Source organism: Rana temporaria, chromosome 8 (genome assembly GCF_905171775.1).
Source record: "Rana temporaria chromosome 8, aRanTem1.1, whole genome shotgun sequence".
Classification (NCBI taxonomy): domain Eukaryota; kingdom Metazoa; phylum Chordata; class Amphibia; order Anura; family Ranidae; genus Rana; species Rana temporaria.
In genome coordinates, this window is record NC_053496.1 from 10,031,254 (window position 1) to 10,053,006 (window position 21,753).

General features: G+C 47.7%; 1 protein-coding gene across 1 annotated transcript in view; it reads right to left on the reverse strand.

Annotated features, from left to right (window-relative positions):
* Window positions 1–21,753, reverse strand: part of LOXL4 (lysyl oxidase like 4) — a 155,065-nt gene that overhangs the window by 35,964 nt on the left and 97,348 nt on the right. Inside the window, exons 8-11 of the mRNA XM_040361279.1 lie at window positions 19,321–19,504; window positions 13,483–13,637; window positions 5,534–5,701; window positions 856–1,018 (exon numbers count right to left, since the gene is read on the reverse strand). Coding sequence (XP_040217213.1) covers window positions 856–1,018; window positions 5,534–5,701; window positions 13,483–13,637; window positions 19,321–19,504 — 670 coding nt within the window. The remainder of the gene's footprint in view (window positions 1–855; window positions 1,019–5,533; window positions 5,702–13,482; window positions 13,638–19,320; window positions 19,505–21,753) is intronic.

Here is a 21,753-nt window from a genome sequence, read left to right on the forward strand (position 1 = left end):
GAGCGCGTGCCCGGCGGTCGCGATCACCGCCGGGCTTCCGCGATTGCTCGTTACAGAGCGGGGACCGGGAGCTGTATGTGTAAACACACAGCTCCCGGTCCTGTCAGGGGAGAAATGCCTGACCGTCTGTTCATACAATGTATGAACAGCAATCAGTCATTTCCCCTAGTGAGTCCACCCCCCCTATAGTTAGAACACACCCAGGGAACATACTTCACCCCTTCCCCACCCCCTAGCGTTAACCCCTTCCCTGCCAGTGTCATTTTTATAGTAATCAATGCATTTTTATAGCACTGGTCGCTATAAAAATGCCAATGGTCCCAAAAATGTGTCAAAAGTGTCCGAAGTGTCCGCCATAATGTCGCAGTACCGAAAAAAATCACTGATCGCCGCCATTACTAGTAAAAAAAAATATTAATAAAAACGCCATAAAACTACCCCCTATTTTGTAAACGCTATAACTTTTGCGCAAACCAATTAATAAACGCTTATTGTGATTTTTTTTACGAAAAATATGTAGAAAAATACGTATCGGCCTAAACTGAGAAATTAGTTTTTTTTATATATTTTTGGGGGATATTTATTATGGTAAAAAATATTCATTTTTTTCAAAATTGTCGCTCTATTTTTGTTTATAGGGCAAAAACAAAAAACCGCAGAGGTGATCAAATACCACCGAAAGAAAGCTCTATTTGTGGGAAAAAAAGGACGCCAATTTTGTTTGGGAGCCACGTCGCACGACCGCGCAATTGTCAGTTAAAGCGACGCAGTGCCGAATCGCAAAAAGTGCTCTGGTCTTTGATCAGCAATATGGTCCGGGGCTTAAGTGGTTAAGGGTTGGTATTCAGGACTTACGGTCTGTACAGCTGACACCAGCCGATCGATGACCCCCTCCTCGAGGGCAATGAACAACACTGTGGTGACGACACTGCTGAATCGACAACTCTGTGCCAGAGCAACGCACACCACTCATGACGATGTCTTCTGCCCCCTGGGTACCCCGCCAATACCACGTCTCCTGCAGAACAGAAATAATGCGATGCAGTTTGGAATTATTTATTGGTAGCCATACAGATTCAGAATATATTATTTCATGAAATAATCAGCTACTGTACCTGTCGCCGACAGGGCCGTCTTAATAGCATCATGGGCCCCTGGGCAAAGAAATGCTCTGGGGCCCCTACAAAGATGACAGTGCAGGTAAACAGACATCAAGTAGGTAGGAGGCAGACTGCCTCCCCTGTGTATCCATCACTCTCAGTGCCACCATGGTGCCCCCAATTCTGGGGCATCGTGGGCTCAAGGACCAGATGCTTTGGGGAAAGTGCAGGGCCCCCTCCCCCCCATGCAGCTGGGGCCCCTGGGCAGTGCCCTCTCATTAAGACAGCCCTGGTCGAAGGGGAATGGGTTTCCAGCGCGACGGCATCACGCTGATTCTCAGCGACATGGTGCTGACATCCCGCACTCGCTGGAATAGGAAAAGCACATTCCAGCGAGCGCGTCATAGAAGCGACGGGGATCCGACTTGGATTCCCGCCAATTCTAGCGGCGGCGTTTGGTATGAATCATGAGGGGAGACTCCACGCCTGTCCCCATGTTGTCCTTATCAACATGGGAACAGGGTACTTTGGGGTGGGGGGGCCGCAGTGCGCCCCCCCTGCCCCAGAGCACCCACCCCCCATGTTGAGGGCATGCGGCCTGGTACGGCTCAGGAGTGGGGGGGGCACTCGATCGTCCCCACTCCTTTCCTGACCGGCCGGGCGGCGTGCTTGGATACGGGTCTGGTATGGATTGTGGGGGAACACAATCCATTCGGCATAGGGGTTCTCTTTACAATCCATACCAGACCTAAGGGCCTGGTATGCCCCTGGGGGGGAACCCATGCCGTTTTTTTATTTAAAATTAGGCGTGGAGTTGCCCCTCATGATTCATACCAAACGCCGCGGCTAGAATTGGCGGGAATCCAAGTCATCCGACGATCCCCGTCGCTTCTATGACGGCTTTTTCTCATCGCGGCGAGCTGGCTTGGAGCTGGCTCCCGCGACGGGGCTCGTAGGTGGTCAATCTCGCCGAGAAAGGGAGCGAAATTGACACAATATCGTGGTCACCTACTGTACTTGTAAGTAGGGGCTAATAATGGATAGTAATGGGGCCTAGAGCACAGGTCACTGCCCCATTTCTTCTTGCTGCCAGAAAAAAAAAATACTCCTGCTTGAGGTTTTAACCCTCCGCCATCTTGTGCCCATCTCCATGCCAAAGGAAATAATGTCACCACCACACCAGGATCTCCAAAAATGGGTCCAAAACTGTAATCAGCGATCACATCATTACAGCAGAAAGCAACGTTTCGGAGCCACGCAGGGCCCCTTCATCAGGGGTCATGCCAGGGGCCTCCTCACAACATTTGCGGCCATTGACATTATATCTAGGGAAAGGGATGTCCACACAGAAAGTTACGATTGCTGCACTTTACTGATATCACTTTAAGATGGCATTCCAGTCACGTCACACAGACATACTCACTTGACAGTATTTTGTCGCCCTTACATAGCAAATGAACTGCAGCAGTCACATGTGAAAGCAATACACAGGCCCAGATTCTCAAAGGGCTTACGACGGCGCAAGGCCATGTACGCTGTCGTAAGTCCTAATCTGGGCCGTCGTATCTATGCGACTGATTCTTAGAATCAGTTACGCATAGATATCCATTAGATCCGACAGGCGTAAGGCTCTTACGCCGTCGGATCTTAACTGCAATTTTTTTTTTGCCCGATAGGTGGCGCTTCGGTCGTTTTCCCCGTCGAGTATGCAAATTAGCTAGATGCGCGAATTCCCGAACGTAAGCGCGGCAGACGCAGTAAAGTTATGACGTTTACATTAGGCTTTTCCCGGCCCGGCGTAAAGTTGCCCCTGCTATATGAGGCGCAACCAATGTGAAAAGTCGAAATTTGAAAAGTTACGTCGTTTGCGTAAGTCGTCCGTGAATGGGGCTGGACGCCATTTACGTTCACGTCGAAAACAATGACGTCCTTGCGACGTCATTTGGAGCAATGCACCCTGGGATTTTTTACGGACGGAGCATGCACCGTTCGTTCGGCGCGGGGACGCGCTTCATTTAAATTAAACACGCCCCCTACCCGCCGAATTTGAATTACGTGGCCTTACGCCATGTGATTTACGCTACGCCGCCGCAACTTTACACGCAAGTGCTTTGTGAATAAAGCACTTGCATGAAAAACTTGCGGCGACGTAACGTAAATGACATACGTTACGCCGCTGCAGAGATACGCCCGATCTACGAGAATCTGGGCCACAGTACCTACGCCATCTTCCCTACTGTCTCTCTTTCCGGGGTCATCAGGTCAAAACAGAGGAAAGAAAGCTTGACTATAGAAAAAGAATGCAGCCAGCACACCAAGGACCATGGGCGTACCTACAGGGGTCACAAGGGTCACAATTACGACCCAACCCCATGCTGCAGGGCCTTGTACACCCAGACAGGAGAAGCGATGGGGCTGAATATAGAGGAACTGATTCTCACCATTTTCCTCCTGCAGCCACTTAAAGGGGTTGTAAAGCCTTGTGTTTTTTTCTCCTTAATGCATCCTATGCATTAAGGTGGAAAAACACCTTCCACTGTCTGCCCCCCCCCCCAAGCCCCCGTTTTACTTACCTGAGCCCCGAATTTCCATGGGCATGATCCCGCCTCATTCTCCCCATGGCTTCCCGGCTCTTCATTGGATACATTGATAGTGGCTCCCGCTGCTGTCATTTAAATCTAATGATGCGGCCAGCGCGGGGGGGGTGGGGCCGAGTCATACACTCGGGGGCTATGCACGCCGAGTGTATGAAATGGGGGCGCGCCCGCAAGGTAACCCCCTCGGGAGAGAGCTTACCAGAGGGGGTTAACCATTGTGGGGAGGAGTCGCGAGAGCCGCCGTGGGGATCCCAGAAGAGGAGGATCGGGGCCACTCTGTGCGAAATGAACTGCACAGTGGAGGCAAGTATAACATGTTTGTTATTTTTTTTTTTTTTTTAACGTGAACCTTTAGTACCACTTTAATACCCTCTTCTTCACCTTTCCCTCCCGTAGGCATTCAGCCTGGAGGAAAATAGAGAGATTGGTTCTTCTATATGCAGCCGCCCCCTCCGCTCCTCTTGTCCAGCTTCTTTCTGCTGCCCCCCTGTATGTCCGCCCTCATACATTTCGCCGGGTTCCCCCCTCCCCTATCCCGCTGGCCGCTGTGGGGGGTTCTGTCAGGATGGAGAGCCTGTGATCCGTACCGATCACTGACTTTGTCCATTCACAACTGAGGCATAGCAAACTGTGTTTCCTATGCTTCAGTTTGTGAATGAACAGGAAGCCTCTTTACAGAACCATCCCTGGACATTCATTCTGTACAGCTGTGGCTGCAGAGATGGAGATTGAGGGCTGTGTCAGTCTCAATCTACTTTCTCTGCCTCAAAGGTGAGATGTCAGCGGTTTCACCAAAAGCCCCCCAACAGAGCTCCTAAAAAAAAAAATGTAAAAAATGATTTTAAAAATATTGGCCCAGATTCAGCATAGCTTGCGCTATATTTGCGGGGGAGCAGGGCAACGATTTTGCCCTGCGCCCCCGCAAATATTTTGCGCTGCCCTCGATTCACGGAGTAGTAGCTCCGTGAACTGTGAGGGCGCGCGGGCAAATTTGCCCGGCGTAAGCGCGCGCAAGTTAAATGATCCCGCCGGGGTGGGAATCATTTAAATTAAGCACGCTCCCGCGCCGAGCGTACAGCGCATGCTCCGTCGGGAAACTTTCCCGACGTGCATTGCGGCAAATGACGTCGCAAGGACGTCATTTGCTTCAAAGTGAACGTGAATGGCATCCAGCGCCATTCACGAATCACTTACGCAAACGCCGTGAAATTCAAATTTCACGGCGCGGGAAGGCCGGCTATACTTTAGCATTGGCTGCCCCTACTATTAGAAGGGGCAACCTTGCGCTAAAGTTGCCGTACGGAAACTCCGTACCTGGCTTGCGCGGGGCCCGCGCAAGCTTGTGAATCAGTGATAGTATGCAATTTGCATACTACACGCTGATCACAATGGGAGCGCCCCCTAGCGGCCCCCGCAAGAATGCAGCCTAAAATCTGCGAGGCATAAGAGCCTTATGCCGCGCAGATTTTAGGCTGCAGTCGGTGTAACGAGGTTCCTGAATCAGGAGCACTCGTTACACCGGAGCAAGTAAGCAATTGCGCCGTGTAACTTATGGTTACACGGGCGCAATTGCTTCTTGAATCTGGGCCAATATTGTAAAAAAAAGGTAAAAAATAATAATAAAAAAAAAACATAACAAAAATAAAATACTACTGACACCAGTGAAGCTAGAAAGGTCACACTTTCGACCGGGCCCTGGTGTTCCACCACCGGGCTTCCCTTCATAGTTTCTTGCACCGGAGGGCAACCCTGAAGGTTCTAGTTACGCCACTGCCTAGGACTAGTATTCGGCATTACAGGCCATTTTTGGTGTTGGGTTTGGATAAACTCTAATACCTGTATCGCGTGATTGGCAAAGCCGAGCCCCAGCTGGCGACAAGCGACCATGGCTTCATTCATGCCCCAGAGCTCTCCGCACATCGCTCCCCACTTCTTCACACCTTTAACGACCATCTGCACTTCCACCTTCCCCTCTTCACTTGACCTTCCTCCAACCAGCCGAATCTGAAACAGAAGAAGGACAAAGCCCGTCTTACACTGGAGTTCTCATTTTAGCCAAAAGCTAATTATTCTCTTGTGTGAGCTCTTCTCCTGATCACCGGCGCCAATCATTACCGCATTATTCAAGCAATCAGAGAAGGTTGAGGCCAACCGGCTATCACTTTCTGATTAAATACATTTTCATATACTGTATGCTGTATAGTGTTTCATCATTACAGGCTGAATCTCATCATCACCTGTAGAATTCTGCGCCATTACTTTAATTATCACTGATATATATATATACACACACAGTGGGGATGGAAAGTTTGGGCACCCCAGGTAAAAATTTGTATTAATGTGCATAACGAAGCCAAGGAAAGATGGAAAAATCTCCAAAAAGCATCAAATTACAGATTAGACATTCTTATAATATGTCAAAAAAAGTTAGATTTTATTTCCATCATTTACACTTTCAAAATGACAGAAAACAAGAAAATGGCGTCTGCAAAAGTTTGGGCACCCTGCAGAGTTGATATCTTTTTTTTTAAATATCTTTTGTAGCCAGCCAAGAGTCTTTCAATTCTTGTTTGAGGGATCTTTGCCCATTCTTCCTTACAAAATTCTTCCGGTTCTTTGAGATTTCTGGGCTGTCTGTCACGCACTGCTCTTTTAAGGTCTATCCATAGATTTTCAATGATGTTGAGGTCAGGAGATTGTGAAGGCCATGGCAAAACCTTCAGTTTACGCCTCTTGATGTAATCCCCCATGGATTTTGAGGTGTGTTTTAGGATCATTATCCATTTGTAGAAGCCATCTTCTCTTTAACTTCAGCTTTTTCACAGATGGCATCAAGTTACCATCCAAAATTTGCTGAAATGTTATTGAATCCATTTTTCCTTCTACTCGTGAAATGTTCCCTGTGCCACTGGCTGCAATACAACCCCAAAAGCATGATTGATCCACCCCCATGCTTCACAGTTGGACAGAGGTTCTTTTCATTAAATTCTGTGCCCTTTCTTCTCCAAACGTACCTTTGCTCATTCCGGCCAAAAAGTTCTATTTTAACCTCATCGGTCCACAGAACTTGTTTCCAAAATGCATCAGGCTTGTCTATATGTTCATTTGCAAAGTTCAAACGCTGATTTTTGTGGTGAGGACGTAGAAGAGGTTTTCTTCTGATGACTCTTCCATGAAGACCATATTTGTACAAGTATCTCTTTATAGTGGAATAGTGTACCACAACTCCAGTGTCTGCCAGATCTTTCCGGAGGGATCGTGCCGTCAAACGTGGGTTTTGAATTGCTTTTCTCACAATCCTGCGAGCCGTTCTGTCTGATATTTTTCTTGGTCTTCCAGATCTTGCTTTAACTTCCACTGTTCCTGATGACTGCCATTTCTTAATTACATTCCGAACAGAGGATATTGACATCTGAAAACGCTTTGCTATCTTCTTATAGCCTTCTCCAGCTTTGTGAGCGACAACTATTTTCACTTTCAGTTTTCTAGACAACTGCTTAGAAGAACCCATGGTGCTGATTGTTGGGGCAAGGTCAGATGAGTCTGGGCATTTAAAACCTTTGAGATTGACATCACCTGGTCTTCCCAGACGATGATTGAGAACAATTCATGACACTGGCAGGTCTCAGCTTTACAAAGGGGGCAGTGCATGCTAGAAATTCTGCAGGGTGCTCAAACTTTTGCAGATGCCATTTTTTTGTTTTCTGTCATTTTGAAAGTGTAAATGATGGAAATAAAATCTAACTTTTTTGGACATATAAGAATGTCTAATCTGTAATTTGATGCCTTTTGGAGATTTTTCCATCTTTCCTTGGCTTCGTTATGCACATTAATACAAATTTTTACCTGGGGTGCCCAAACTTTTGATCCCCACTGTATATAGATATATATACTATATTGTCAAAAGTATTGGGACGCCTGGCTTTAAACGCACATGAACTTTAATGTCATCCCAGTCTTAGTCCGTAGGGTTCAATATTGAGTTGGCCCACCTTTTGCAACTATAACAGCTTCAACTCTTCTGGGAAGGCCGTCCACAAGGTTTAGTGTGTCTATGGGAATGTTTGACCATTCTTCCAGAAGTGCATTTGTGAGGTCAGGCACTGATGTTTGATGAGAAGGCCTGGCTCGCAAACCAAAGGTGTTCTATCGGATTGAGGTCAGGACTCTGTGCAGGCCAGTCAAGTTCCTCCAACCCAAACTCACTCATACACGTCTTTATGGGCCTTGCTTTGTGCACTGGTGTGCAGTCATGTTGGAACAGGAAGGGGCCGTCCCCAAACTGTTCCCAGAACGTTGGGAGCATGAAATTGTCAGAAAAGCGGTGATATGTGGTACATACTGGGATCACCAAATGGAGGGGAACAAATAATAAGATCTCAGTGTTAGGAGAGCACATACTGGGATTGCTATGGAAGGGGAGCACATACACGACTATGAGAGGAGAGAGGGCACATACTGGGATTACCATGGGAAGAGAGGACATACTGGGACCACTATGGGAGGGGAGCACGTACTAGAATCATGATATGAGGAAAGTACATACTGGGATCACCATGGGAAATGAGCATATATGGGGTCAGTATGGGAGAGGAGCACATACTGGGATCACTAAAGGAGGAGAGCACATAGTGGGATCGCTATATGAGGAAAGCACATACTGGGGTCACCATGGCAGGGTAGGATATACTGGGTTCATTATGGGAGGGAAGCACATACTGGGATCACCATGGAAGGGGAGCATATACTGGGTTCTGTACAGGAGGGTAACATATACTGGGATCACCATAGGAGGAGAACACAAACTGGGATCGCCATAGTAGAAGAGCACATACTGGTATCACCAAGGGTAGAAGAGCACATACTTGTATCACTATGGTAGAAGAGAACATACTGGGATCACCAAGGGTAGAAGAGAACATACTGGTATCACCAAGGGTAGAAGAGAACATAATTGTATCACTATGGTAGAAGAGCACATATTGGTATCACCAAGGGTAGAAGAGAACATACTGGTATCACCAAGGGTAGAAGAGAACATACTGGTATCACCAAGGGTAGAAGAGAACATACTGGTATCACCAAGGGTAGAAGAGAACATACTGGTACTGTACCATCACCAAGAGTAGAAGTGCACATACTGGTATCACCATGGTAGAAGAGCACATACTGGTATCACCAAGGGTAGAAGAGCACATACTGGTATCACCAAGGATAGAAGAGAACATACTGGTATCACCAAGAGTAGAAGAGCACATAATGGCATCACTATGTTAGAAGAGCACATACTGGTATCACTATGGTAGAAGAGCTCATACTGGTATCACTATGGTAGAAGAGCTCATACTGGTATCACTGTGGTAGAAGAGCACCTACTGGGATCACTATGGTAGAAGAGCACATACTGGTATCACTATGGTAGAAGAGCACATACTGGTATCATTATGGTAGAAGAGCTCATACTGGGATCACTATGGTAGAAGAGCACATACTGGAATCACTATGGTAGAAGAGCACATACTGGTATCACTATGGTAGAAGAGCTCATACTGGGATCACTATGGTAGAAGAGCTCATACTGGTATCACTATGGTAGAAGAGCTCATACTGGTATCACTATGGTAGAAGAGCTCATACTGGGATCACTATGGTAGAAGAGCTCATACTGGTATCACTATGGTAGAAGAGCTCATACTGGGATCACTATGGTAGAAGAGCACATACTGGAATCACTATGGTAGAAGAGCACATACTGGTATCACTATGGTAGAAGAGCACATACTGGGATCTATGGTAGAAGAGCACATACTGGAATCACTATGGTAGAAGAGCACATACTGGGATCTATGGTAGAAGAGCTCATACTGGTATCACTATGGTAGAAGAGCACATACTGGTATCACTATGGTAGAAGAGCTCATACTGGAATCACTATGGTAGAAGAGCACATACTGGTATCACTATGGTAGAAGAGCACATACTGGGATCTATGGTAGAAGAGCACATACTGGGATCACTATGGTAGAAGAGCACATACTGGGATCACTATGGTAGAAGAGCACATACTGGGATCACTATGGTAGAAGAGCTCATACTGGGATCACTATGGTAGAAGAGCTCATACTGGAATCACTATGGTAGAAGAGCACATACTGGTATCACTATGGTAGAAGAGCACATACTGGGATCTATGGTAGAAGAGCACATACTGGGATCACTATGGTAGAAGAGCACATACTGGGATCACTATGGTAGAAGAGCACATACTGGTATCACTATGGTAGAAGAGCACATACTGGGATCTATGGTAGAAGAGCACATACTGGGATCACTATGGTAGAAGAGCACATACTGGGATCACTATGGTAGAAGAGCACATACTGGGATCACTATGGTAGAAGAGCACATACTGGGATCTATGGTAGAAGAGCACATACTGGGATCACTATGGTAGTAGAACACATACTGGTATCACTATGGTAGTAGAACACATACTGGAATCACTATGGTAGAAGAGCACATACTGGTATCACTATGGTAGAAGAGCACATACTGGGATCTATGGTAGAAGAGCTCATACTGGGATCTATGGTAGAACAGCTCATACTGGGATCTATGGGTTTAATCCATCCCTAGACACACATTAATATTACCAACGCTGTGCAGATCTCTGACTAGGAAATGTATTCTTGTTTTTTGTTCTGCAGATAAAACCATTGCTCAGCGTATTTTATGGTCTGTTAAGTTTACAGAAAGATGCGTTCAGCGAAGAGCCAATTTATTTAATGTTCTCAATGTATTCGGTTGCTAAATGTCTTTCACTGTCATTCATACCACAAGTTTCTGTGTTTTAGAAGAAATCTGCTTCACAGGACGATTCTGTTTCTCCATAAAAATCAAAGTGAAAAATAACGAAGTCGTCGGCAGGAAGAACTGAGACTGTACCCCATATATCATTCTAATGTACATCGTACTCACATTACAGTTCATCAACTGCCACCGAGGAGGGAATGAATGGGCCTCCAAGGTGTTCCTTCATAGGGCAAGTCTGAAATTCCCAAGAGGGAGAGCCGAGGGGGATCCTGTAGCCGGAGAATATAGAGGCCTCTGATTCTAAAAATGCCAGCTGTTTGGCTGCCATGCTAACCAATGGCTATAGCCTATAGTTTGCGTGCAGTAAGCCCCCCCCCCCTCCCTCATCACCCCTTGCCCTGGCCCTTCTCCTCCTTAAGAGGAGGAGAAGGCGAAAGGGGAGCACTCTGGCGCTTCAGCGCCCCCACCTCTGTGGCGCCTTGGGTGCACCTGCCCAGGATCGGCCCTGTGTGGTGGTATCTTCCTCAAGCTTCACCCACACTTCCCTGCTGGGTCCCTAGCTTGGCACTCCAGATTCTTCTCAAGCTTCACCCCTGCTAACCGGCTTGGAAGTTAAACTATCAGGTCAGTAAAGACTTTGATCACTTTTTAACCACTTGATGACGGCTGGACGTCTAAAGACGCCCCCGGGTTTGTGGGGGAATATCTGAATGATGGGTGGCATCATTCAGATATTGTTGTTTTCAGCCAGAGATTCCCTACACCATAAGAACGATCATAGCGGCTGGTCAGCCGCTTGATCATTCTTACGGGCGGCGAGAGTGGACATCCCCCCCTCCCGCCGCCCTCCGGTGCTTCTACTGACTCACTGGTGCGATCGGTGAGTCGGACAAAGAATCCGCCGGCCCTGAATGTTCACCATAGAGATTTCCGGTGGACCAGATGGTCGCCGGAGTCTCTATGATCGTCGGAGGCCGGGCACGATGTTATGACGTCACACCCGGCTTCCGCATTCAAATAAAAAATGGCGCCGCCTCAGCTGGGAAGTCGTGATCTTTTTTTTTTTTTATTTCAGACTTCCCAGCCTAGAGGTGAGATGTGGGGTCTTACTGACCGCCATATCTCACTGTAAAGAGGACCTGTCATGCCATATTCCTATTACGAGGGATGTTTACATTCCTTGTAATAGGAATAAAAGTGATACACGCCATTCACGTTCACTTTGAAGCAAATGACGTCCTTGCGACGTCATTTACCGCAATGCATGTCGGGAAAGTTTCCCGACGGAGCATGCGCTCTACGCTCGGCGCGGGAACGTGCCTAATTTAAATGATTCCCGCCCCCTACGGGATCATTTACATTAGGCGCCCTTACGCCGGGCATTTTGGAGAAGCGCACACGCAATTTACGGAGCTACTGCTCCGTGAATCACATGTAGCGCAAGAAATTTACGGAGGCGCATCGGCAAAACGGTGCGCTGTGCCTCCGTAATAAAGGGGCAAGTCCTACCTGAATCTGCCCCAGTGTTCAAACCACACATGTGAGGTATCGCTGCAAACGTTAGAGCGAGATCAATAATTCTAGCCCTAAACCTACTCTGTAACTCAAAACATGCAACCTGTAAAAAAATTTAAAGCGTCGCCTATGGGGATTTTTAAGTACCAAAGTTTGGAGCCATTCCATGAGCCTAACGTCTGTTGTTGCTCCCCCTGTGATGTCAAAAATCAGAAACACAAGGATTTTGTCACTTCCGATTTGTTTGTTTACCAACCGTTACTGACTTGCACAACCTCTTTGGAGGGCAGAGGAGAGATCTGTATGTAGCGGTTTATGTAGCGGTTTCCTTAACCACTTCCCGACCGCCGCATGTATATGTACGTCCACAGAATACAGGCAAAAGGGCGTACATGTACGTCCTTGCCTTTCCGCGGGTCGGGGGTCCGATCGGGACCCCCCCCTGCTACATGCGGCGGTCGGGTTCCCTCGGGGGGCGATCCGGGACGACGGCGCGGCTATTTGTTTATAGCCGCTCCGTCGCGATCGCTCCCCGGAGCTGAAGAACGGGGGGAAGTCCGTATGTAAACACGGCTTCCCCGTGCTTCACTGTGGTGGCGTATCGATCGAGTGATCCCTTATATAAGGGAGACTCGATCGATGACGTCAGTCCTACAGCCACACCCCCCTACAGTTGTAAACAAACACTAGGTGAAACGAAACTCCTTCAGCGCCCCCTGTGGTTAACTCCCAAACTGCAACTGTCATTTTCACAATAAACAATGCAATTTAAATGCATTTTTTGCTGTGAAAATGACAATGGTCCCAAAAATGTGTCAAAATTGACCGAAGTGTCCGCCATAATGTCGCAGTCACGAAAAAAATCGCTGATCGCCGCCATTAGTAGTAAAAAAAAAAATAATAATAATAAAACTATCCCCTATTTTGTAAACGCTATAAATTTTGCGCAAACCAATCGATAAACGCTTATTGCGATTTTTTTTACCAAAAATAGGTAGAAGAATACGTATCGGCCTAAACTGAGGAAAAACATTTTTTTTATATACTGTATGTTTTTGGGGGATATTTATTATAGCAAAAAGTAAAAAATATTGCATTTTTTTCAAAATTGTCGCTCTATTTTTGTTTATAGCGCAAAAAATAAAAACCGCAGAGGTGATCAAATACCACCAAAATAAAGCTCTATTTGTTCGAAAAAAAAGGACGCCAATTTTGTTTGGGAGCCACGTCGCACGACCGCGCAATTGTCTGTTAAAGCGACGCAGTGCCGAATTGTAAAAACCCCTTGGGTCATTTAGCAGCATATTGGTCCGGTCCTTAAGTGGTTAAATAAGTAAAATAAAATCTATACAATGTTGAGTGATGTCTTTATATATATTCCTGGCATTACATGTACATATAGATATATATATATACAGCATATATACTGTAGATGATAAGTCGGCACATCTCCTCACCTGGCTGTTGTACCCCATCTCTGGCACATGACATCTGACGCCGGCGTCTTCTTCGTGTTGGCACCCCACTATACTGGCCTCTTTGAACTTACATTCGGTGATGGACTTCTCCCGTCCTGTGCACACGACTTCATTCATGTGGATTGGACCCATTCCTGGAATGGGAAGACATCAAACTTTGGGTAAAACAAGTGGACATTTGTTAGTCTTCCCACCTAAGTATGAAGATGGAGGTTGCACATGTGTTCAGATTCATAGTTTAACCATTGTAACACCCTCCTAGTGTAGGATGCCAGGCACATTTCAGTTTTTGGCTTCATTTGTAGTCAAGGGAGCAGTGATTGATTGTTTTGGTCTGATCAGGGTTTCTTGTGCTGAGAGTTTGATTGCTACCCCTTTGCGTCTTGAAGAAGCCTCCAACGCATAGGGAGGGAGATTCAAACGATCAGTTGAGACTTTATCAGGCCCCAGCCAATCCCTGGGAAGGTGTACCCAGAAGGTGGCTAAGGAGGTGATAAATTTGCAGATGGCCTGAGCAGATTGTTCTTTCCTCAGCAAAGAGGGTTTCCGAAGCCATTGGGCATCTGCCCCCTGGACCGTGTGGCTGTTCTCTTTGAGGTCTCAGTTGTGGCAGAGCTGGGAGCCTGAAGCAGCAATCTTTTTAAAGGTGGTTGGCTGCAGGACTTTACCTTATGGGATCTGCTTTGGAGAAGGATCTTCTCCCTCACTGGGAATTGTGATTCTTGGTGACTCATTTGGGATAAACATACCAGAGGTAACTGTGGACTGAGACAGCTCTCATGGGGTCTCAGGGTATTCGCCATACAGGGGCGGACTGACCATTGAGTCACTCGGGCACTGCCCGAGGGCCCCATGCCACTAGGGGGCCCCATCCGGGTTGCCAGGCTCAGTAAAACCAGGGACAGTATGTAAAAATCTGTGTTTTTTTTAGATCTGTCCCTGATATGTCCGAAAATGACATGCTTTTAATGTGAATATCCCAAGATTTTAGCTGCCCGCCTCTGCACTACCTCCTGGCGTGGTGGCCATCTGTAAGCCAGAGGGGACCCATACTCTTCTATTGCTCGGGGGCCCCATGAGTTGTCAGTTCACCCCTGTCGCCATACCTCTGTGCCCCACTGGAAAAATCTATGGGCCAGATTCACAAAAGAGATACGACGGCGAATCTCCTGATACGCCGTCGTATCTCTTAGATACGATTGTCGTATCTATGCGCCTGATTCATAGAATCAGTTACGCATAGATACGCCTAAGATCCGACAGGTGTAATTGACTTACACCGTCGGATCTTAGGCTGCAATTCTAGGCCGGCCGCTAGGTGGCGATTCCATTGCGGTCGGCGTAGAATATGCAAATGACTAGTTACGCCGATTCACAAACGTCCGCTTTGCCCGTCGCTCTAAATTTACGTCGTTTCCGTAGAGATACGACGCGTAAAACTAAGCATGCCCTCTAGGTGGCCTAACCAATGTTAAGTATGGGCGTCGTTCCCGCGTCAAATTTTTCAATTTCACGTCGTTTGCGTAAGTCGTCCGTGAATGGCGCTGGACACCATTTACGCTACCGTCAAAACCAATGACGTTCTTGCAACGTCATTTAGCGCAATGCACGTCGGGAAATTTTAGGGACGGAGCATGCGCAGTACGTTCGGCGCGGGAACGCGCCTAATTTAAATGGTCCCTGCCCCATTTGAATTAGGCGGGCTTGCGCCGGGCGGATTTACGCTACGCCGCCTCAACTTTACAGGTAAGAGCTTTGTGAATCAAGCACTTACGCTGTAAACTTGCGGCGGTGTAACGTAAATGGGATACGTTACGCCGCCGCCGCAGCGTAACGTATTTCTATGTGAATCTGGCCCTATGTTTGTAAGCCTAGAGAGGAGTGTATCATTGGTGTCAGTGGCAGGAATTATGCCCCATCATAGGTAGGTACATAGTAGGTGAGGTAGATAAAAAGACACAAGTTCAACCTATGTGTGTGATTATATGTCAGTATTACATTATATATCCCTGTATGTTGTGGTCGTTCAGGTGATTATCTAATAGTTTTTTTAAACTATTGTTGACCCCCGCTGAGACCACCGCCTGTGGAAGGGAATTCCACATCCTTGGCGCTCTTACAGTAAAGAACCCTCTACGTAGTTTAAGGCTAAACCTCTTTTCCTCAAATTTTAGTGAGTGGCCAGTCACGTGTCTTGATAAACTCCCTTCCACTAAACAGTTTTCTCCCTATTGTGGGGTCACCTGTACGATATTTGTAAATTGAAATCCTATCCCCTCTCAAGCGTCTCTTCTCCAGAAAGAATAAGTTCATCGCTCACAACCTTTCCTCATAACTAATATCCTCCAGACCCTTCATTAGCTTTGTTGCCCTTCTTTGTACTCGCCCCATTTCCAGTACAACCTTCCTGAGGACTGGAGCCCAGAACTGGACGGCATACTCCAGGTGCGGCCGGACCAGAGTCTTGTAGAGTGGAAGAATTATCATTTTATCTCTGGAGTTGATCCCCTTTTTATTGCCAATATTCTGTTTGCTTTGTTAGCAGCAGCTTGGCATTGCTGAGCCTATCATCTACTAGGACCCCCGGGTCCTTTTCTATCCAGAGGTTCCCCCAGAGGTTCCCCCCCCCCCCCTGTGTATAGATTGCATCCATATTTTTGCCACCCAAATGCATTATATTACATTTTTCTACATTAAACCTCTTTTCCCATGTAGTTGCCCACCCCATTCATTTGTTCAGATCTTCTTACTAGGTTTCCACATCCTGCAGAGAAGTTATTGCCCTGCTTAGCTTAGTATCGTTCACAAATATAGAGATGTCAGGAATTATGCATAATCGCTAGGGTCAGTGGGAGGAGTTATGCCCCATCGTTGGTGTCAGTGAGAGGAATTATGCCCCATCGTTGGTGTCAGTGGGAGGAATTATGCCCCGTCGTTGGTGTCAGTGGGAGGAATTATGCCCCATCTTTGGTGTCAGTGGGAGGAATTATGCCCCATAGTTGGTGTCAGTGGGAGGAATTGTGCCCCATCGTTGGTGTCAGTGGGAGGAATTGTGCCCCATCGTTGGTGTCAGTGGGAGGAATATTGCCTCAAGGGCCAGATGAAGGCAAGTAAAGGGCCACAGTTTGGAGACCACTGATTCATAAAAAAGGGGAAAAAATTAAAGTATATATATTTTTATATCTATACAAACATGTTTTGCTTTTTTATTTCTATTTTAAACTGAATGGGTTGTTTTACAAGGTGATCAGGACCGCCATCAGGGGGGTGCAGCCGTCACAAGTGTAAGGGGCCCACACGGGCCAGAAGAAGGCAGGGCGGGTGGAGGGAAGCCGTGCTCTGCATTATAGGAATGATCTCCCAGCTTCTGCTGTTCTCGTGTCACTGAGCTCAGACATTGAGCTCTTTACTGCCACCTCTGGCTACTGTGTGCATGTGCATCCTTCATGTGATCTGTACTGTGCTTCTCAGCAACATGTCAGCTTTGTGAAAATGACCTGGGACCAGGTAGGAAGATCTTAACAAGTGGGGCTATGAGGGAAAGGGAGGGGGGCTGTTTATGTACAGGGAGGGGCCAGAGCCTTGTGTGTGTGTGTACAGATTTGTGTATGCAGTGATGTATTTTGGTTATGTGCTGCCTAGGGTGACCACATTTCCAAAGTGCCATTCAGGGACACACCCCCTCTCTCACTTTCCCCCCAAAAAAGATGAGGGTGGGAAGGAAATGTAGTCTCGAGGTTGATGGGGAATTTGGCGGCGGGTTATTTGTCAGGTGAATGTGCCACTTGCTACCAGATGCAGTGCCGCTTGCCACCCATAGCCTGCCACCAGATGCAGTGCTGCTGTCACTCCCTCTGCATGAACCGCATGCATAGAAGGAAATGCGTGGAGTCACTATCTGGAGAGTAAAGATCACACCAGTCCCTGCTGCTTACTACTGGGTGCCAGAGAAGGAGGAGGTACCGAGGTGGGTGGGGACAGTAGCGCTGCACTAGGGGTGCAGGCTTTGCTCTTGGCCTCACTGTCTGAGAGTAAATAGTCACTGGTTACAAGATTTCAGGCAGAGCCAGCCCTAGCAACCAGTTCCGGAAATGTAGTTAGTAGGGGGGTGGCTGTGTCCTCTATTTCATTCCGGGACATTGTATTGTCCTGGAATGAAGGTGCCTGGGACCCGGGACAGACATGTCAATTACGGGACAGTCCCGGGCAATCCGGGACACGTGGGCACCCTAGTGCTGCCCTAGGCAAGACTAAAATCGGGCGCCCCCCCTCCATATAAAATTGTCCCACCCCTTCCTTCTCAAGTGGCTATTCGGGGTCCCCGGTGGCAGTGCAGGCCCCTGGTGGCTGAGTGGGGCCCCTGGTTCCTGTGCGGGGTCCCTGTGTGGGGTCCCTGGTGGCTGTGAGTGAGTGAGTGAGTAAGAAACTTGTAAAGCGCAACACATGCGAACTGAATCGCCTCTGGGCGCTGTAGTCATTTCATGGGTAAGGAAAACCCCTTGACCTCAGAAGAGATGGGTTTTAATCTTTCTCCTGAAGGCCAAGTGGTCCGACTCCAGTCGGATGGTAGTTGGTAACGCATTCCACAGCCGAGGTCCTTGGACTGCAAATCTTTGGTCTCCTTTGGACTTGTATCTGGCTTTGGGTATCGCCGCAAGGTTTTGATTGGTGGATCGCAGAATGCGATTGGGGTTATGGGCTTTTATTTTTTCGCATAGATATTGGGGGGCGTTTCCTTGAATACACTTATGCATTAGGCAGAGTGCCTTGAAAGTGGCTGTGCGGGGTCCCGGGCGGCTGAGCAGGGGTCCCGGGTGGCTGAGCGGGGGTCTCGGGTGGCTGTTCTGGGTCCCAGGTCCCTGGTGGCTGTGCGGGGTCCCTGGTGGGGGGCTGACATATATACAGGTGTGTGTGTGTGGGGGGGGGGGGGCTGTCATATATACAGGATTGAGGGGGGTCTGAGTGCGTACAGGTGAGGTAGCCGGTGAGCGGATTTGGTAGGATGGCCCATGGGCAAGCCCTGGGGAATGTTGGTGGTCAGGTTCAGGGGGGGGTCAGGCCCAAAGCTGTGTAAGGGGCCCAAAAATTTCTTATGGCTGCCCTGTAGGTGGTCCTATACAATCACTTTACTCGTTTAGAGATATTCTCAGTGTGAGGATAAGTATCAACCGACGCGCACAATTTTCCAGGACTAACCAATTGTTTTGTGACTTTGTTGCAAAATAAGCTTTATTCCAGTCACTTTCATGGGATACGATGACAAAAATTAAAGGCGATCCGTTCCGCTGAATAATTTGCTGCTATTTCTAATTCACTCCCGTCTCCCGGCTGAAATGAATAGCGGGCCTTTCTTGTAACACGAGGCTAATGAGGAAAAATGGCAACCGCCAAACAGATATTAAACTCCTTGTTAAGATAAAAGCATTGTGCATGAGAAAGCGTTTCCAAGTAGAAAGAAAAATGAATGGCTGAAATGTGATTTGATAAAAAAAAAAAATACAAAAAAAAAATGTGTATCCACGGGGATCTCAGAGCCCAGAGAAACAAATATTCACGGCGTTACTCCTCCCTAACATTTACATAGCGCAATCTAACAAAACGAAGATATTTCTGCATCTCAGCTGCTGCCAAGACTAATAGTTTACTGCTGTCCTAATTACAGGCTCACTAACAAGTATGATGTCGGCGTTGTAATTATATTCTCGTAAAATGTTTATGTTAATTCATAACGTTTTATCGGGCCAGATTAATAAACTGCGCGTTGGAAGTCTGTTAATACGCGGAATCATTATTATTAAGAAGATTTTTTTTTCTTACCTTGTCCCAACTGGGCGCCTAAAATGGCTTCTTTGGCAGATCCGTAACCGAGCTCCCGGCAGACCACGCTGGCCGAAACGAGGTTCCACTTGTCGTCGCAGATCGTTCCCCACTTCCCATTCCTTAACACCTCTACTCTTCCTTCTCCGGCATGGGGGCCAGACCTCAGTCGCACCAGGGGCTCCTGAAAAACACAACGTTTTTCCTTATTCCTTTCCTTACTGTAATTTATAGACACGGGTCAATTATAGAGAATGGTGGGTCTGACAACCTCTGGGCTCAAAGATCTGCTCTTCCAGAACTTAAGAAAGAATATTTTATAAGGTTCCAGATCCAGAATTGGTTAGGCTTTCCATTGTGAAGTCTATATTGTAGCATAGAGGACCTGTTGGTGGTCCAAAAAAAGCTCACATACCCATTCAGGACAAACATGCAACCGGGAAAGTGCTGAACATCAGTGTATCGCCGCCTAACTGAGAAAGTGGCAATTTAAAGACACGAAACACGTTTTTTGGTGAAATAAAGCAATTCAATGTTCATTAAACCTCATGGCCCGGATTCAGAAAGAATGGCCTAAGTTTCTGCTGGCGTAGCGTATCTCATATACGCAACGCCGCCGTAACTTAGAGAGGCGAGTACTGTATTCACAAAGAACTTGCACCCTAAGTTACGGCGGCGTAGCGTAAATGGGCCAGCGTAAGCCCGCGTAATTCAAAGTAGGCTGGTAGGGGGCGTGTTGTATGGTAATGAATCGTGACCCCGCGTAAATGACGCGCCTAACGAACGGCGCATGCGCGCGCATGCTCAGTATCACGGCAAATTTTCTCCCTAAGTTACGCCGGCTCAATGCTTAGTCGACGTGAACGTAACCTACGCCCATCCCCATTCACGTACGACTTACGCAAACGACGTAAAATATGGAGCTGTTCCGACGTTTTCGACGTCCGTACCTAACATGACTTACCCCTGCTTTATGAGGGGTAAAGTTACCGACGCCTTACGTAAATGGCATAGCTAAATCCGACGGGCGCAAGTACGTTTCTGAATCAGCGTATCTACCTCATTTGAAATTGCCCCTGCTACCTCATTTGAATATATTCACTGCGGAAATATAAGGAAACGCCCCAAGCGGCCAGCGTAAATATGCACCCAAGATACGTTGGCGTAAGAGACTTAAGTCAGTCGTACCTTGGACAAATTCGGGCGTATCTGATTCTTTGAATCAGGTGCCAAGATACGACGCCTCACGTTTCTGAATCCGGGCCGATGACTCCACCTTTTCGTACAGAAGTTTGGAATAAACTGTTAGCGCAAACACTGGTACTACCGAACACTTAAAAAGCGGGCAATGTATATGTCTAGAAAACAGTCAAAGTTTTATAGTCCATATAGTGGTACAAAATTACCAATCAAAAAAAGGAAGGAGATGGGAAGATGATGGGCGGCAGCTGTCCTCAGAGAAAAGCCAACTCTGTTAGGGTAAGACAAGGAAACAAAAAAGGGAGGCGCCACCTAAGTGCAATATACAGTAGGCCTGTAGAAGGAGCTAGTCTCCGAGCGCGTTGTCTGTTGTTTCTAGTCTCTCCTTCCTTCCGGTGCTCTCCCTGGTCCCGCTCTCTGGTAACGTCATCATCTGTGCCTCCACGCTGAACCTGGCTGTTTTCTAGTGGCCACAGGATGGATTTCTCTCCCTGCCTGCAGATCCGTGGATCTAGATGGACCTGAGACCGGACCACACCGCGCATCATGAGACCCTGATGAGCCTGTTTTGTAATTGTGTACTTGTAAGCAGGGCTGGACTGGGACAGAAATTTGGCCCTGGACTTCATCCAGACTGGCCCACTTTGACAGGTCTTTCCCATGGCGGCCGGACAACTCCCGCCCCCCCCCCCCCCCGGCCACCCAAGCCCCCTCTCCCCCTTCACTAGCCACTAGCCGTTCTACTTTATTAGAGTAGAACGGCTGGTACTGGTACTCCTATAGGCAGTACCAGTGGGGAAGCTAGACATTATTTCATCCCGGGGCAAAGAATCAGTTCGGTGCCCCCCCTTATGGGACAAGATTAGGCAGAAGTGAGAAACTCTCAGGCTATAGCTGTTGAGTCAGCTGTCTGTCCCCTCCCCCATGCTCCTCTGTCCCCCCCTGCTCCTCTGGTCCTCCCCCTGCTTCTTTGTTCCCCCCTCATGAGCGCTGCGGGAAGGGAGAGACAGAGGAGCAGAGGGGGGCGGCAGTCCGCTGTCACTGAAGCCGGCCCACTGAGCCATCGGCCCACCGGGAAACTCCCTGTAGTCCCAATGGCCAGTCCATCCCTGCTTGTAAGTGCATTTCTTTTGAGATTAAACATAGTATCTGACATATTGCATTTAGGTGGCGCTTCCCTTTTTTGTTTCCTTGTCTACCTCTGCCTTTTCGGACCACCAATAGTCCTTTTTG